The 18,530-nt window shown below is 33.0% G+C and overlaps 1 protein-coding gene across 3 annotated transcripts; it reads left to right on the top strand.

Moving 5' to 3' along the window:
* The first annotated feature begins 134 nt into the window (after nt 1-134).
* LOC120280123 (protein SPA1-RELATED 4-like) lies at nt 135-14,324 on the top strand. 3 transcript variants are annotated; one of them, XM_039286861.1, is made up of 8 exons: nt 135-228; nt 318-927; nt 1,038-1,195; nt 2,456-3,440; nt 3,508-3,654; nt 3,783-4,094; nt 5,645-5,704; nt 13,730-14,215. In XM_039286861.1, exons 2-8 carry the CDS (start codon nt 358-360, stop codon nt 13,916-13,918), a joined length of 2,421 nt encoding a protein of 806 aa, XP_039142795.1. In that variant the 5' UTR covers nt 135-228; nt 318-357; the 3' UTR covers nt 13,919-14,215. The 3 variants fall into 3 exon arrangements, 2 of the variants coding, with proteins under 2 accessions (XP_039142795.1, XP_039142797.1); XR_005542253.1 differs by lacking the exon at nt 135-228 and adding an exon at nt 14,231-14,324 and having other exon boundaries at nt 235-927; nt 13,730-14,014; XM_039286863.1 differs by lacking the exons at nt 135-228; nt 5,645-5,704; nt 13,730-14,215 and having other exon boundaries at nt 235-927; nt 3,508-3,677; nt 3,783-4,047.
* The last annotated feature ends 4,206 nt before the right edge of the window (nt 14,325-18,530 follow it).

The following is an 18,530-nucleotide window of genomic DNA, read 5'->3' on the forward strand; positions in this document are numbered from 1 at the left end:
CGTCCACATGTCCATGCGGCCAAAATTTCGCCACGTAGTCATTTAGGGGTATTCTCGGAAACTCATACATTTTCTCTCTCTTCTTTCTCTTTTCTTTACTTAATTTTTCTCTCTCTAAGCTCTCTCTTTTCTTCTCTTCTCTGGCCCTACCCTTCCCGATTGTGAGGCTGAGAGCTTCCATGGCTGCTCCAGGGCTGGAGTGAGTGTGTGGCCCTCGTCTCCGCTCAGGTTTGGGCTCTCAGATCCTCCTTATCATCTCTCCTTCTCCTTCTTGAGATCTCTCCCAACCCTAATCCTTCTATTTTTTTTGGTTCAAGATCGGGTTTTTGCATCCATCGCTATGGGGTAGCTGCCGGTATGGATGGTTCTGAGGAGGATTCTGGTTTGGATCGGTCGTTGAACTCCCGCGGTGGAGCTGATAAGATTTCTTGCGTCCGCCATGGATCATTTAGTAGTTTCTTGAATGGTCGCCGGAGATCGGCCTGGGAGATTAGCTTGCGTGAGTGGCTTGATCGTCCTGGACGCCCTGTTGATATGCTGCAGTGTTTGCACGTTTTTCAGCAGGTTGTGGACGTGGTGGGTGTTGCGCACTCTCAGAGTGTTGTTCTTGCCAACGCTCGGCCGTCTTGCTTCGTTGTGTCGAGTTTTAATCGTGTGGCGTTTGTTGAGTCTGTGTCTTGCTCGAGTTCGGGGTCGGAGTCTTGCGGGCGGCGTCCTGGGTCGGTTCTTGATGCGCAGGTGGAGGATGGGAGGAAGGAGGTGGGCGGTGGTGGGTGGCCGCGGAATGCGGTGTCGGAGATGAATGATTTTCCGATGAAGAGAATGTTGGTTATCGAGCTCGATTGGTATACGAGCCCTGAGGAGGTTGATGGCTGTGCTGGCTCTTTGGCTTCAGATGTCTATCGTTTGGGTGTTCTTCTCTTTGAGGTGAAGTAGCTTCTTTTATTGGTATTTATTTATTTTAAATTTATTTTTGGAGGTTTTGTTTCTTCGGGGTTTCTTTGTCTGTTGTGTATTGATGTGTTGTTTGCGAATAGTTGTTCTGCATGTTCAACACACTGGATGAGAAGCTAAGGACCATGGCCAATCTGAGACATCGTGTACTTCCACCACAGTTGCTCTTGAAGTGGCCAAAAGTGGCTTCTTTTTGCCTGTGGCTCTTGCACCCTCAACCGAGTAACCGGCCAAAAATGAGGTCAATTTTGACTCCTTGAAAGCTTGTCTTGCGTCTATGGTGATTTTATTCTATTTAATTTGTTTTTTATTTTATGTGCGAGTGTGACTGATTATTTCTTTTTGTATAAGAACATGATTTATATGCAATTGGTTGACATGTGCATAAATACTATGCGAGTGTATCTTTAATGAGTTGGGCCTCACGTGCTCCTGGTTGTGTTTGAAGAAAAGTTTTTGGCCTATGATTGCCATTAAAGCTTGTAGAGCTCACTGTAGCTAGCAAGAAACATACTGGGATAAACCAGTTTAGAGATTATATTGGAGTTTTGAATTTGTTTAGACATAAGATCACAGTGCTGGCCAAGAGAGTATACTGTAGAAGACAAAAGTGTGCCTAATTACTAGCAATTAGAATAGTTTGTAACTTACATTCAATAAGGATTATTTTTACAAAACTAGATTCCAAAAATGATTATTTAGGTCGAATCTTTAAATGCAATTTCACTAGCATGTTAGTCCAAATTCAGTTTGGGATTGGGATTGGGATTTTTTTCTCACTTTTAACCTTATTTGATTAAAGGAGGTCTTGGCAAATTTGAACTTAAAAGTTTAAAACTGCATATGGCAGGTGGGCGATGTGACAAAATTAATTACTATACTACATATCTGTGTCATGTAAAATCTTCCCTTTTTATGTTAGTCCAAGATTGGCTAAGGATTTTCTTCTCAATTACTGACTTACAATTTTATTTGGTTTTCACGTTAAAGGTTGTCTTGGCTGAGTTGAGCCTAAACTGTATGTGGTAGGTGAGCGTATATTGGCATGTAAAAATAGTTGCAATACAGCACAACCTTTGTTTCTAATACCTTCCCATTTTGTGTGGGCTCCTTCATTGTAGATTTATAGAGTAGAGAGGCATTTCCTATTCGATGATGCAGTGAAGTGGCATTCTCACTCGATGGTGTTTGACCTATTATTTCATGGTTTAGGCATTCTTTTACACTTGCTATGTTACACTGTCAGTCAGTCATACTATCCACAAGAAGACTACCCTTTTTGTCTTGACAACGATCAGTCTGTTGCTGCCTACATATTCAGCCACCTTTAAGATTTTCATCGATGTTTAGCCTTTCTGGTTGCCATAGAGTTCATCTTCTTATTTTTTTGTTTTAGGGAATTGATTGATAGTAACTTAGTATGTCTAAAACAACCTCAAGTAAAAAAAATCATTTCTCATGTTGATTGCTGTCTAGTGATGTTTACTGCGATTGCTTGTAGTGAAGTATTACAAAGTGAATTCCTTAATGAGACAAGGGATAGCTTGGAACAACGTGAAGCAGCACTCAAGTTAAAAGAGGAGATTGAAGGTCAGGAACTGCTGCTTGAATTTCTTCTGGAGCTGCAGCAAAGAAAACAGGAAACTGCTAATAAGTTGCATGATACGATTTGTTTTCTCTCTGCTGATATTGAAGAGGTTGTAAACCGGCATTCAGCACTGAAGGAGAAAGGAAGTACTTATATGGAACTGAACAAGGCTTGCTATTCTGAGGTGGAAAAGGTGGATCATCCTTTGTGCTATTCAGCAGTAATTGAGGATTCAGCTTTCTCGGGCTCTAGGAAGCGCTCCAGACCTGAACTTGAGCATTATGAAGTGGAGGACCGCAGTGACAATCTTGCTGAAGGTTTCAGATCAGAGAGAGTCCCTGAGGTTCAGCAAGATATTTTATCAAAAAATTCTCGTTTAATGAAGAATTTTAATAAGTTGGAGGCAGCTTATTTCTCATCAAGGTGTAGGCTGTTGAAACCTGGTGGCAAGTTCATAAACAAAAAATTGACGAGCTCTGGTGGTACTGGTCAAGGGTCAATTGCAAGAACTGAGGTGAGCTCAATTGATGATTTGCTTCCGAAGGAAGCATGTAATGCAGCAAGAAGAAGTGGATGGATTGATCCGTTCCTTGAAGGTTTGTGCAAATATCTGTCCTACAGCAGGTTGAAAGTCCGGGCAGACCTAAAGCAAGGGGATTTGTTGAACTCATCCAATTTAGTCTGTTCTTTAGGATTTGATCGTGACAAAGAGTTTTTTGCTACTGCTGGCGTGAATAGGAAAATAAAAGTTTTTGAATGTAATATGATCTTAAATGAAGAGCGGGACATCCATTATCCTGTCATTGAAATGGGAAGCGGCTCAAAAGTTAGCAGCATATGCTGGAACAGTTATATCAAGAACCAGATTGCTTCTAGTGATTTTGAAGGTGTTGTGCAGGTATATTGCATTTACATTTCTTTGGCCTTATATCTTTAATTGTTCTGATCCTGGTTTGGTGATGTAGGTGTGGGATGTAACAAGAAGCCAAGTTTTTGCAGAATTCAGGGAGCATGAAAGGCGTGTATGGTCTGTGGATTTTTCAGTGGCAGATCCCACTAAATTAGCCAGCGGAAGTGATGACGGTTCTGTGAAGTTGTGGAATATCAATCAGGCAATTCTACTCTTGCACTTGGTGTATGTCTGCTTTGAAACTAAATGTACTGACATCTAATTGAAGTGATTGTTTTTACTCCAAATGTCATAAATGAACTTGTTCTTGTTTCATGATTTTTACTGCAGGGAGGAAGCATTGGAACTATTAGAACAAAAGCTAATATATGTTCTGTCCAATTTCCACCTGAATCTTCTCGCTCGCTTGCAATTGGCTCTGCTGATCATAATATATACTTCTATGACCTTCGTAACGTGAGATTGCCCTGGTGTACATTAGTTGGGCACTCTAAGACTGTGAGCTATGTGAAGTTTGTGGACTCATCAACTCTTGTATCTGCATCCACTGACAACTCTTTGAAGCTCTGGGACTTGTCTGGGAATGTGTCAAGGTTGCATGACAATCCTCTTCAGACATTCACTGGGCACACAAACATAAAGGTACACCCATTGATTCGGTAGCGTTTTGTAAACTGTGTGATAATTATAATAAGTATCATATGAAGTTCTCATATATCTTTACTACCTTATACATTCCATACTTCAAAGGTTCTATGATAGGAACAGATAAACTAAATTGAAAGGAATAATAATTAGAACCAAAGAAAGAAACTTTAATGAATGTGACCTGTGCAAGGATCTTAAAACACGCATTTTTTCAAGAAAGTTGTCCGTGAGGAGTGGACAAATCTTCAACTACAAGGGAATTTTGAAAAATAGAGCTCTCCTTACATAACTCCCGATGCAGATATTTATAATATATGATGGTGTATTATTTGCATAAATACAAAAAGAACAAAATGCTAGAACTTAGGAAGGGTGGAGATGTCGAAATCATGAAGCATAACTGCCCATGACAAATCCTCCCACGTATGCTTTGATGTGGTCAGCCAAGAACCCCTCAACATTAACATTACCATGTTTCTTCTTCCTAAAATAGGTGCGAAGGGGTAGTATCATATCATTCCTATCAATAAGTTTGTGATAAAATTCATTTACAGGCTTCAATGCCCTGACATCTTTTCCAAGTGAATGGTAGTCATTCTTAATATCCAACATCAGATTTAATTCATCAAAGTAGAATATTTGGGAGAAATTATTGTTGTTTTATGCTTTCTTTTTGGTTTCTTCAAATTCCTTCCTTTTATTGGTACATAATACACTTGAATTTTAGTTCATATTTGGGTTTATCATGTCGATTTTGTAGTTTAAAATTCTTTTTTTTTTTGAGCTGAGGATTAGATGTTTTCATATGTCCCAAATAATTGTGCGTCTTTTTGTGTGTCTTTTGTGTGCGTGTGTGCGCGGGCGTGTGTGCGTGTGTTGTAGACTCGAAGTATACTTTTCCCCTACTTATGCTTCCTCTATGCCCTTTATATTCTTCTTGGCATGATCATGGTAGTTTTATGTGTTTTGTTTCATAACTTTGAAAGCAATAAGAACAACCACCATGGCACTTAACATCCTCTTAGTTTGGGCAACCATACATTATAAATTACCCCAAGGTCACTTTTTTAATTTACCCTATTGTTTTGTTTCGAGCAAATGACACTATGTTAATTAATGGTTTGCATGTTACCTTGATAGACATGTGGCTTGACTTTTGTTGACATTGGCAATATGCCACATTTATAAAATACATTATGATATTTGCAAATTAATCTTGTGTTTTCCAAAACTCAGTATTTTGCAGGTATGGCGTCATCTACAAATCAGGGACATATCATGTGTTTATGTTATTATCATTTGCACTATGCCAGCATTTATTTAATTGGACTCAAGTTGATTATCAGTGTTTTTGTTGAAAGTGACTTTTTACCCTAAAGTAATATGTTGTATAACCTTATTAAGGAGGGTTGGTTCACCCATTTGGACTAAGCTCATTTTGTTATTTTGTGAATGCTACTTCAATTTTAGATATTATCTTTCTTTTCCAGTACATTATGTTCTTATTCACTTTTGCTAATGTGTTTGATTTCTATCAATTGCAGAACTTTGTCGGTCTATCTATATATGATGGATATATAGCTACTGGCTCAGAAACTAACGAGGTATGTCTTTCAAAGTGGATTTTTTTTTTTTTTAATGCCAGCCCTTTTAAAGGCTTTGTTTTTAAGTGCAACCTACATGGCTAATGTGCTTTTGAAAAATTTAGAATACAATATTGTGGAGAGAAAAAAACAAGAAAATGTAGTTAAGAAAATTAGAGGAGAATTGAATAGTTATTTCTTCCCGATTTTTGATTCAATAATACATCACATATACACAATTCTAAAACACAAAATAGGAAACCAAATAACAAATAACTACAAATCATGGAGATAAAAATTAGACCTGAGAGGTTGTTTGGTTGGGGGTAATATTAGATTACCCCCTAGAATGTGGACTAGGTAATTAGTGTAATTAAAAGTGGTTGACACCCTTAAGGTGATGAGAATGTAAATTGTTTGAGGCGCTAGGTGCCACCCTAGGCACTCATCTGAGCGACATGGAGCGCTACTTAAATAAAATAAATAAATAAATAGAAAACAACATTGAAATTACATAAAATTGAACTTAAATTAGTATAATAATCATTTACTAACGGTCTAACATATTGAATATATAAAATAAAAAAATAAACAAAGAACCATAAAAGGCAATCTAAACATTTAGGTTTAATATGCAAGATCTAATTTAGAATTGTAATTCTAGTCTAATCATCATTTAACTTTATTAGGCCATCTTTCTCATCATTTAGGCTATCATTTTCTTCGTCATCTAGGCCATCTTCCTCTTTGAAAGTAATATGCCGCTTCAATATTCTTCTCAAAATAGAACTCTCGTGAAATCTTTCAAGTTTTCCTCTAGTTTTCTTATAAAGTTTCTTGTTTTTTTTTTTTTAAAAAAATCTCTTTGTTTTATTCTCCCCTAAAAAATCTCTCCATATTCCAAAAAGTTGCCTTAATTTGTTTTAAAAAAATAAAAATAAAAAAACCTCTTTCTTCTTAGTTGTTACATTTCCCAAGCATAATGTTTATATTTCCAAAAAAACTCTAAAATATAGTTTCCTAAAAAGTATTTAAAAAATATACAAAAAGAGAAAAGTAACAAAGGCAATTGTCTTGTCTTTTTTGCCTTGCGCCTGGGCTGAGGAGCTTGCTTAGGCTGCGCTTCTTTGATGGCACCTCGTCTTGAGGGTTATAAGACGCTATAGCCTCACCTTACCTCACTTGGGCGTCTGGGCGAGCGTTTTTTTGCGTTTTTAATAACACTGCAAGTAATGTTATATTACCTTGTTTGGTTTTATTGGATAGGAATATCATATTCCCGGAATGTGATGACCAATATTTTTTAATAATAACAAATATTTATTATTAAACAATTTCGATATTAACTTCAAAAGAATACGAATTTTGTGCACTTATTATAAATTGTTATTTTAGTAAAATAACAATTTATAATTAAAGCTTCTCAAGAAACCAAACACAATAATGTACATTCCAACCACATTACTAGTTTGTTAACCAAATAAAAATTGCGAATATTCTTGTCAACTTGGGAATCATATTTCTAGTAAGGGGTTGTTTGATTGGGGTAAACCGGGTATCAGATCCAAATTTAAGTCTTATCAACTCTATGGATTTGTTTTATATACCAACATTACATTAAAAACAAATATGAAAAACTTATAACTTAATATTAAACTCTTATATTATTCTCCACATAACAAAAAGTCATAGAGTTTTTATCAATCTTAGGCATTACAAAAACAAAAACAAAACAAAAAACAAACAAACTTTTGAAGCATCAAGTGTTTCATCAATAATGATCATTAGTTGCTAGAGAGAGAAGAGATTTGAATGGAGGCTAAAGAGAAGAGGTGGGGTAATGACCATTGGGGAATAGGAGGCAGGGATTTGGAATTTTTTCTTTTTTACTTTTAACCCTTGTAGAATTTAAATTTATATATATATATATATAACTATATGAGTATATAACTCTTTAAGTTATTTGATTAGGCATTTGGATATATATATATATATATATTTTTAGCACTTGTATAACTCTTAAAGGGTTGAGATGAGGGATTTGGATTTTTTTTTTTATAATTTTAGGCCATATAAAATTTAAAATTATTATTAATATATATAATATAATATAATATAAATTAAAAACCGGATAAAATTCAGATACCCAATTTTTAATTTCTCCCGACCTGAATCTGACTGGATTTTCATCTTAAAAATTCGGATCGTGTACCCAAAAAATTAGGGTCAAAAAATCGGATACCGGATAATCACTAACTCAATAGGTGGTAATCTCACATTCAGGGCAGAATGTGAATTTTATCAACTTTCTAAAAAAAATGTTATGGTTTTCAAAGGTGGTGATTAGTGGTGGGCAAAAAAAATCTGGATCTGATGATCCAATATGATTGCGGATTTTTAAAGAATTTTTTTGGGTATCTGATCCGAAAAACCAGGTATCCGATCCAAATTTTTAAGATAAAAATCTGATTGGACTTGAGTTGGGACAAAGGAAAACAGAGTACCCGGATCAGATTTGGTTTTTAACATTTTCCTATATATTGAGAAGTTGATATTATTTTTAAAATGCATAGGCTTAGCCAAATTGTCTATTATAATTTGACAACTTATTTATTTGACTTGTAAAAATATAAATGCAAATAGAAGTTTCCAATACAACAATTATGAAATTTAAAATATAGATAATTAGTAAAAAAAATTGAATGAATATGACTTATGAAACTATATGAAATTTCTAAAGGTGAGGAATAAAGCTTAGAACATGAGTATTTCGAAAGAAAACTCTGACTAAATACTTGTTAGGTGCTAATTTGAATAATATTAAATACCCCTATTTATATGCTATAAAAAATTTTATTTATATCCATCAAACTAGTTGCATTTCAAAAAAAAAGAAATTGATGTATTCTCTAATTCGTTTTCTTTTTGGTGAAACAATAACTTTGCTCAAAACAAAACAAATCTTTATTGAACATGAAATAAATTACAAGAAAACAAATATTCCAAGTTAAGTACAACCTAAATTCAGATCCGGATATCCAATATCCAATCTGGTTTAAACCAAATCCAAAAAACTGGGTACCTAGTTTTGTTTGGTGATAGAATGTTGTTAGTTACTTTTATAATACTTCATTAGCTTGTTTTGACATATCTTTTATATGAAAATATCATCCAAATGTTTGGATAAAGATAAAAATCATTTGAGATTAATTTTTTTAAAATATAAAGTTAGAGGGAAATTTTATATTTATCAAAAATAAATAAGTTTGAGTTAATTTATATTAATAAAAATTAACTATATTATAATCACAAATTTATTTTTAAATAAATTAGTAAAGAATTTTGATATTTATTTCAGAATATTATGAATTTTGATATTTTTGGCACTTACTATATAAGGGTATTTAAGTAAAAATAATTTATAGTGAAAGATTCTTGGTGAACCAAACATGACAATGTTACATTCCAACCACATTACTGTTTTATCAATCAAACAAAAATTACACATATTCCCTTTAACATGACTTGGAAATGATATTCCTAGTAATTGTATTCCTAGCAGTATTGTTTATTCCGTGAACCAAATGGCTCTGAAAGTCTTGAAACTTTCTAAACAAAAGATAGGATAATAATGACAGATAGATCTCCTAATATATGATACAATTGTACAATCCAATATTCTCCCCCAAGGTAGAGAATAGATATCTTCCTTTCTTAGTTTGGAAATAATTTTATGAAAAATTGCATTATTAAGTCCTCTGCTTAAACATCCACCAAGTTTTTCCTCGGAAGACTCATAAAGCATGCAGACCAGCCTTCTTCCAGTTTTTCTTTGATGAAGTGTTTTTGTACTGTCATATTATGCATGATTATGGGCATGCTAATAGCTGGTTTATTATTACAATACAGCTTCGTAGGTCTTTTCCATGTAATTTTTAAATCATTTAGGATGATCTTGAGCTACAATAATTCACACGATCCTTAAGCCATTGAATTCCTCAATTCCTTTTTTGATAATGTCTTAGATAAATAGAAAAAACATTCATGCTTACATTAAAATTCCTATGAAAAGATGAACGTTTAAGGGACACATAGTGAGATATAGGACATAATGATCTCTCTAGTGCTCTTTCTGGGGTTGATCCTAGTAGTGACAGGAAGGTGATGACCATTTTGTTGTGCTTCAATAGATTATGTTCATAAGAGAGGATCGGAAGTTACCATGTTTCCATTTTTAGAGTTTGAGTTGGCTTCTTAGACTTGTGTCAGGTTTGGAAGAGCTGATCTTGAATATTTTGGAAGAAATTTCCTAGTTGTAAATCTTGATAGAGCTTTGAGTATTTTCTGGGACTGAGATAGACAGTTTCATTTAAGTTTGGCTTGCCGCTCAATTGAAGTGGTTTGTTGTGAAGTACACAAATATAGTGCTGATTGTTGATCAAAAAGGCCTGACGTCACAGAAGTCCTTATCTATCATACGTGAAATCTCCTCTTGAAGATAAGCCTCCATGAAGCATGGTTTGCTTTCAGCAAATGTCACATATGTAGATGTGTAGAATTTTTTAGAGGGAGGATGATAACATTTTTACCTTTCTGTGCGGAAGAATAACCAGGAAGCATATTCTTGAGTGCTATGGGATCTAATTTCCCTCTACGTTGGTTATGAAGATAGACATGGGCAGTACATCGAAAGATTTTAGGAATGAGACCATTTGATGTTATGAAATGTGGATTGAATTTGGCTAGAGCCTTCGTAGGACTTTTTTTTATTATAATATTGTGAGGGTAGTCTATTTATTTGTTGTGTGACAGCAAGGGCAGCTTCTTCCCAATAGAATTTAGGACATTCCCTTGGATGGTGTTAATTGTTAAGTACAAGTCTATTTTTCTTTTGTGCTAACCCATTTATTGTGGTATGTCACTACGTGATAATTCATGAATAGTGCCCTCTTCTTAGAAGTACAGTGAAAAAGTTTGGTTGAAGTAATCTCTTGCATTATTAGACCTAAAGTTCCTAATTTTTACCCCAAATTGATTTTGAACCATGGAGTGAAAAATGGGGACAATAGTACTGACGGCAGACTTTTACTTGAGCCAAAAAATTTATGTAACCCTTGTACAGTCATCAATTAGAGAAACCAATTATCCTGCCCTTCTAAAATTTGGAATTGTGGATGGTCCTCAAATGTCATTATAAATAAAACAAATGGTACACAAGTATGTTTTGCTAGTTCACAAATATCACATGAAACTCTGAAATATCTAATTCTTTAAACAAAATGGGAGACATTACATTTAAGACTTGCAAAGATGCACTTCCTAATTGAAAATGTTGAAGCCAAATAGTATCTTTATTAGATGTACCTAAAAAGACATGGATAAATTATTCATGACTCTCTTTGTATACTTAGATATTTCAAGATAGTAAAGCCTGTTTCTTTCCTTAACAAGTCCAATCTTCTTTGCTGAACCTTAGTGCTGGAACACACCGTTAGAAGGGTGAAATAATGCATGGCACTGGAGGCCTTCTGTGAGTTTTTGAATTGAAACAAGATTTGCTGGCAATTTTGGTACATAAAGAACATCTTCATGGATGATATCTCCTAATCCTAGAACAGTAGTTAGGGGTCCTTTGCTATTACACTTTTCCTATTACTTGGACAAGGAGTATATGTGCTGAAGTGTTGGGAAGTGTGTGGTCATATAGTCTTATATGACCATCGAGTCAATTATTCAAGATTTGATAAAACATTTATTTAGGGCATGTAATCTAAAAGAAAATTAAGGCGTACCGGAGAGTATCAATGAACATGCAACTGAAGGCTTTTCAAGAGATACTATCAATTCTCTTAGCTTTTCATTCTCCTCGCCATTGAGTCTAGAAATATTTGAGACTGTTGACATGATGAAAGACAGAGAAGGAAAAATAGATGAAGGCCCTGGAAAAGAAATAGAGTGTGGTAATGATGGTTGCATGAAACCCAGAAGTAGAGCCTAAGGATTTGATATTATGTGGAGAGAAAAAAAAACAAAGTGTAGTCGCAAAAACTAGAGAAGAAGAGAATTATTCTTTCTTTCAAATTTCTGATTGGATAATGCATCACAATTTATTCACAATTCTAAGATACAAAACATGAAAGAACTAATTACCATAAATCAGGGAGCTACTGATAGCTCTAGCACATACCATTCACCTCTTCTTTGATCATGTTAGTTGTCACCATCTGTGTTTTTTTTTTTTTTATTATTTTTTGTCTTCAAAACGCATTGAATCATTGATTTTATTTCTTTCCTTCATTACTAACTGTCCACCATTACACTGCTATCTTGCTTGTATTCAAGAATCGCAGTTGTAATAACCATTTAAAATGCCTTCATAGTGATGGAGTTAAGCTTTTTATGTGGGGGGAAAAAGATTAAATTAACACATTATTGTAAATCAGAAGAGTTCAAATATAAACCAATAAATTGAGTCAGGGAGGAGAGTTTTCTGCAATCTCATATCTTTATAACTTTTATTGAGGTTGAGAAATATAAATAGTAGCAACTATTTCTTGTGTAGTAGAATATATCATTTTCTACTACAATGGATTGACCAGCACCTTTACAAAGAGTTCTTGAGTTAATTCGAAGCACATGTCATGTTACTTGAAAGATTTTCACCATTTACATGAAGTGCTGCGGCTTGATATTTGTTTCCTTTTGGCACTGTGAGAAGGCTCATAGGGAGTTCTACGTATTGGCAATGATCAAGGATACCCTTTTTGCCATTGGGTGAAGTGCCTAGAAGAAAATATGAAAAATGAAGGATGTGCACCAGGCAGTCACAGATGGACATTGTAATTACTTGGGCCTCCTATGTTTAATCAAGCATTTATTAATGAAAGAAAAATAACTATTTAAATCAAAATTTTCCCTTTTGTCAACCCAGTCATGATGCTTGTTGAAAAAAAATATATTATGGCACCTATGTTGTTGGAACAGATATATTTTCTGTAAACAGGACGGACTGTTTTGGAATTTATGATCAAGTTACACCTATTTTCTCTGTTCTTCAGATTTTCACCAGACCAAGTTTTGATATAGTTTGAATCTTCATTTAGCAATTGGTTCACAAAGCAAAATGAGGTGGATAGAAATACTTGCAAAATGCTGCCTGGTTATAAACCTAGCATGAAATTCAAGAGGAATACCAATTTTCTTATTGCATATAATAATAGATTACTTAGGTAACCAAGGAGTCAGATGCATGATCAAGGATTATTAGTGTATATTTAGGCTGTAGGAGTTGCTGTCTTAAGTGTGAGGGTGAACTGAGTGATACAAACACACACACTCATCCCTGAAGTACTGATCCCTCAACTTAGCTGAATCTACTTATTTAGATATCATGAGTTCACCACAAACGAGAAATGAAGGGGAGGATGAGGTGAGGTACAAGGTTGGAAAAGTTACAATACACTTGTGTTATGTTGAGGAGCTTATTCGGTTAATATACACTTATTAATTGGGAGGCTGACCTGGTGGTCCTTGGCTATATATTTTTGTAATCAGTTATTTTTTTTGTTTAATAAGAAAAAATCACATCATACTTTTTAATTGAGGTTATAATTTAACTCCATCTTCAGCCAGGTGTTCTTGAAAACACCATGATTTTTGCCATTTTTAAGGAAATTATTCTATGGAAGTTGCTGGGGGTACATGACAACCTTAGGGAATTTGGCAGAATGAGTTGTCTCCTTGGAGTCATGCAATAAAATTGGAGTATGGAAGAATGAGATTGTGAAAGGTCTAATTAATAATCTTTGCGCGCGCGCACACACACACACATGTTCAACTAGTTCTTTCAGTGACATCTATTATTTGAGAATCAGAAATGATAACCCACTATGGTGTTATTCTTATTGCAGCCTAACCTTTTCAATGGATGGAATGTGATGTGATTATGCTTTTTATTTGCAATTCAAACTTTTGAATTAAATTTTTTCACTGGGTTTGTCTGTCTTAAGCTGCCATTCTCATGTCAAGTGCTCCTTCTTGGAACAGGTCTTTGTGTATCACAAAGCTTTTCCTATGCCAGTTTTGTCGTACAAATTTGAAACAGTTGACCCCATTACTGGTCGGGAAGTAGATGACACATCACAGTTTATCTCCTGTGTCTGCTGGCGCGGCCAGTCTTCCATGCTAGTTGCAGCAAATTCAAGCGGCAATATTAAGCTTTTGGAGATGGTCTAACTCTGTTTACCAAATGTTATCAATGGACAACCAGCTTCGATTTTCAGTTATAGCCGGAAAAAACAACCCCTCTCGGAAGTCACTCATCCATTACAGGTAAGGTATTAGCAAATGTATCATATAAAGGAATTTAGGGAAAAGAAGAGTTGGATAGAGTGATTAATGTGTGACAATGATTAGATGAACAAATAGCCAATGAGTTAAGTTATTTCTCTTCAATCTAGTCATAGCAGTTCATTCTCTCATGTGAAGCATCCAATTGGTTCAATTGCATTGTTGGTTTGCTTATTCTTTCTACTTAATATTTCCCAGGGTGGATATATCTGCTGATGACTGACAAGTCTTTTCTCCTTGAAATCCATTACCTTGTTCATTATTCATAGGGATTTGTGGTTAACTTTTTTTCTTTCCTGGAATTGTAACTATGTAACTGTGGGAGTTTATTATCTCGCCTAAAGTTGGTATAACTCTTCGTACAAACTGAAAGCTCAATTCAGGTTTCATTTTAGGAATCACTTCTCAACTCAGGTTGTTCATTTAGGGGGGGGAAATGAGGAAATGATATGATTTTTCCCTTATTTTTTATGTTTCGTTTGGGGTGATGTAAGTTTTGAACTAAATCTATTTTAGAAATTTTTTTTACTGAAGTGAAGTGGGTGGAAGTGAATTTTTATAGATTTCTTTTTTACTTTTAAAATTTTTTTTTGAATTCATAAAACTTATGTTAGGAATTGTGTAATTTAAATTTCACTTAACAATAACAAAAATAAAATAAAATAAAATAAAATAAGATAGTAGAGTAAAAAGAAACAAGACATCAAAATTTATACATGTTCATCTTTAATTTTTTTAAAACAAACATATTTATAAAAATTTTGTTGTTTAGACTTTTTGATCATTATATGCTATGTTTGGATTGAGAGCCGGTGAGGGAAAAGTAAAATAAAGCGAGGGTTTTGGAGGGTCAGAGTCAGTCATTCTCTCGTTTGGATTGGTATTTTTAATTTAACGAAGGGAAACGAAGGGTTAACTCTGACCCTCCAAAACTCTCCGAAACCCTTTTTTTCTTGGCCCCCCAATTTGGGGTGCCGGGGGAGGGAGAACCTCTTAAAAATTTTAAAATTTTTTTAAAGACCTTATTACCCTTAATTTTTAAAAATTAATTACATAACACCACTTCATAAGTTTTTTCTTTTATTTTTTTCAATCTAATTTTATTTTAGTCAAGTATTCACATGACACCCATCACGATCTTTGTTTTTATGTATTTCTTTTTTGTTTGCTTATTTTTTTATCTATTTGTTTATATTGTGTTTTTTATTTCTCAATTCATCATTAGAATAATTTATCTTAATAGAATTCTATTTTTAATTTAATTCTATTACTATTCAAATTTTATTCGAAGTACAAATAAAATTAAAATTTTCTTTGAGTGAAAAAAACTAATAATTATCTAATTCAACATGATTATTATGCTATGATATAAAATATTAAAATAAGTTTATTAACAATATGATAGTGATCTTGTGATGATCCATATAGAATTGTAGGAGGAATTGGTCTTTAAATCCTAATTAAGTAATTTGGTGTTACATAATTGAGAGGGAAACTATTCTAAGAATAGTTAGAAGCTACTTTGCATTGGCACGACTAATTGTTAATGCGTGATGTTACATAGGATAACGTGGTATTTAAAAAGTAGGCTGTTCTTTTAACTATAGATTCTGATGATTAATAATTTGTTTGTATTTCAAAAATTTGATGTTTGGGAAATATATATTTTGGTTTCACTTTTATCGACTTTCTTTTTGTCTTCTTTATGCAAATATTATATAGTTATATGATAGACAATAGTTTATTTGTGCTTCAAATCTCCGCATAATTTAATTTCTTTTATAAATTATGTGATTAGACATTAATGCAATTGTATTTTATTATAAAGTATAAAAATCAAAATCAAAATAATAATTTTAATATTTATTAAAAAAATCTACTTAAAGTGTAAATTTATTCGAGATATTCATAATCCATGTGTTTAAATAGAAATAAGTAATTTTTATTTAATAATAAAGATATAATTGGTAAATCATATTATTATATATCATTTCCTTTCCCTTCCGTAACCAAACAAGGTTTATTAGAGAACTCTCGTTTCCTTTCCCTCCATAAAATTTGTCTATCCAAACGAGGGTTGAACACGTCCTTTCTTTTCCCTCACTTTTCCTCCTCTTCCCTCCCCTTACTTTCTCTTCGACTTTTGAATCCAAATACTATGTAAGTAGATTTTTTTTAATAAATATTAAAATTATTATTTTGATTTTTTGATTTTTATACTTTATAATAAAATACAATTGCATTAATGTCTAATCACATAATTTATAAAAGAAAATAAATTATGCGGATATTTGAAGCACAAATAAACTATTGTCTATCATATAACCATATAATATTTGCATAAAGAAAACAAACGAAAGTCGAAGATAAAAGTTAAACCAAAATATATATTTCCCAAACATCAAATTTTTGAAATACAAACAAATTATTAGTTATCAGAATCTATAGTTAAAAGAACAACCTACCTTTTGAATAGCACGTTATCCTATGTAGCACCACGCATAAACAATTAGTCGTGCCGATGCAAAGTAGCTTCTAACTATTCTTAGAATAGTTCCCCTCTCAATTATGCAACACCAAATTACTTAATTAGGATTTAAAGACCAATTCCTCCTACAATTCTATACAGATCATCACAAGATCACTTTATCATATTGTTAATAAACCTATTTTAATATTTTAATTCATAGCATAATAATCATGTTGAACTAGATAATTATTAGTTTTTTTTTCTCACTCAAAGAAAATTTTAATTTTATTTGTACTTCGAATAAAATTTGGATAGCAATAGAATTATATTAAGAATAGAATCTTATTAAGATAAATTACTCTAATGACAAATTGACAAATAAAAAACACAATATAAACAAATAGATAAAAAAAAAACAAACAAAAAAGAAATACATAAAAACAAAGATTGTGATGGGTGTCATGTGAATACTTGATTAAAATAAAATTAGATTGAAAAAAGTGAAAGAAAAAACTTATGAAGTGGTGTTATGTAATTAATTTAAAAAAATTAAGGGTAATAATGTCTTTTAAAAAAATTTAAAATTTTTATGAGGTTCTCCCTCCCCTGGCACCCCAAATCGGGGGGCCAGGAAAAGGGGGGTTTCGGAGAGTTTTGGAGGGTCAGAGTTAACACTTCCTTTTCCCTTCGTTAAATTAAAAATACCAATCCAAACGAGGGAAGGGTTGACTCTGACCCTCCAAAACCCTCGCTTTACTTCCCTCGCCGGCCCTCAATCCAAATATAGCATTAAAGTGTGAATTTATTTGAGATATTCATAATGCATGCGTTTAAATAGAAATAAATAATTTTTATTTAATAATAAGGGTATAATTGGTAAATTATATTATTATATATCCTTTCTTTTTCTTTCCTTTCCATAATCAAATAAGGTTTATTACAGAAGTTTCATTTCTTTTCCCTCCATAAAATTTGTCTATCCAAACGAGGGTTGAACTCGTCCTTTCCTTTCCCTCACTTTCCCTCCCCTTCCCTCTCTTTACTTTTCCTTTCGACTTTTGAATCTAAACACTATGTTAATAATAGTAACAATTTTTTTTTAAAAAGTTCTTATTCGACAATTTGATTTTTTTAAAAATTTGTATATATATATGCTATTTAAAAAAAAGTATAGTTTTAGAAAAATATTTATAAAAAAATCTAATATTTGCCTCACTAACTTGTTACTTGTCTTCTAAATATTTTTTTGCTCATTTTAAAAAAAATTTTGGCCTCCCTTAAAATTTTTTTTTTGCCTCTCCCCCCAAGATGAAAATAACACATGGGTGCTTGTAATTACACACAATGTGGCTTCTGAGTCACGAATAATTGCTACTTATTATTAACATGACTTTAAGGTCAAAATTAATGGCTACCAACCATTAATATGAGTGAGTTTTTTTTATTTTTGTTTGAACACATGGACAATTAGATTTATCTTCATTTTTTAACAACTTCACCATTCTTATTTTTTTGATAAATGCATATCAGAAATTCTGGAAGTAATGCCAATTTTTTTTTTTATTTCAAATATGGGACACTTTGTAAATAGAGGCGTGAATATATGACTTTTTTGAAATTATCGGTTTAAATTTGGTATAAACGAGTTTGTTCATTTATTGATTAACAAAAATTAGATTGGGTCATAATTATATCTGTCAATTGGTCAAATGGCAACGCGCAGTACTCTCCCTCTTGTAGAAGTGGACATGTCACACATTTGTATAATTATATATATTTACGGGTGGTTCAAATATCAAAATGATCCCTTTTATTTTATGTTTTCCGCCCTTTTAGTCCATTTAATATAAAATCTACTTTTTGGTTCTCATATTTGCACATTTCGGTCATTTAGTTGATGGATCCACTTTTTTAGTCCTCATATTTGCACATTTTTGTCTTTTTTGGTCCTTTCAATTAACGAATCTGTCCTTTTGGTCCCTCTAGCTGATGAACTGGAGGGACAAAAAAAGATGAAAATGTGTAAAT

Source organism: Dioscorea cayenensis, chromosome 17 (genome assembly GCF_009730915.1).
Source record: "Dioscorea cayenensis subsp. rotundata cultivar TDr96_F1 chromosome 17, TDr96_F1_v2_PseudoChromosome.rev07_lg8_w22 25.fasta, whole genome shotgun sequence".
In the NCBI taxonomy this organism is placed as follows: domain Eukaryota; kingdom Viridiplantae; phylum Streptophyta; class Magnoliopsida; order Dioscoreales; family Dioscoreaceae; genus Dioscorea; species Dioscorea cayenensis.

Excerpts from the sequence above, each read along its gene's own strand:
- LOC120280123 (XM_039286861.1), top strand. The coding sequence starts at position 358 with ATGGATGGTTCTGAGGAGGATTCTGGTTTGGATCGGTCGTTGAACTCC. Across the intron at positions 928-1,037 it reads TGGGTGTTCTTCTCTTTGAG|TTGTTCTGCATGTTCAACAC; the intron begins GTGAAGTAGCTT and ends GTTTGCGAATAG. Across the intron at positions 1,196-2,455 it reads AGTAACCGGCCAAAAATGAG|TGAAGTATTACAAAGTGAAT; the intron begins GTCAATTTTGAC and ends GATTGCTTGTAG.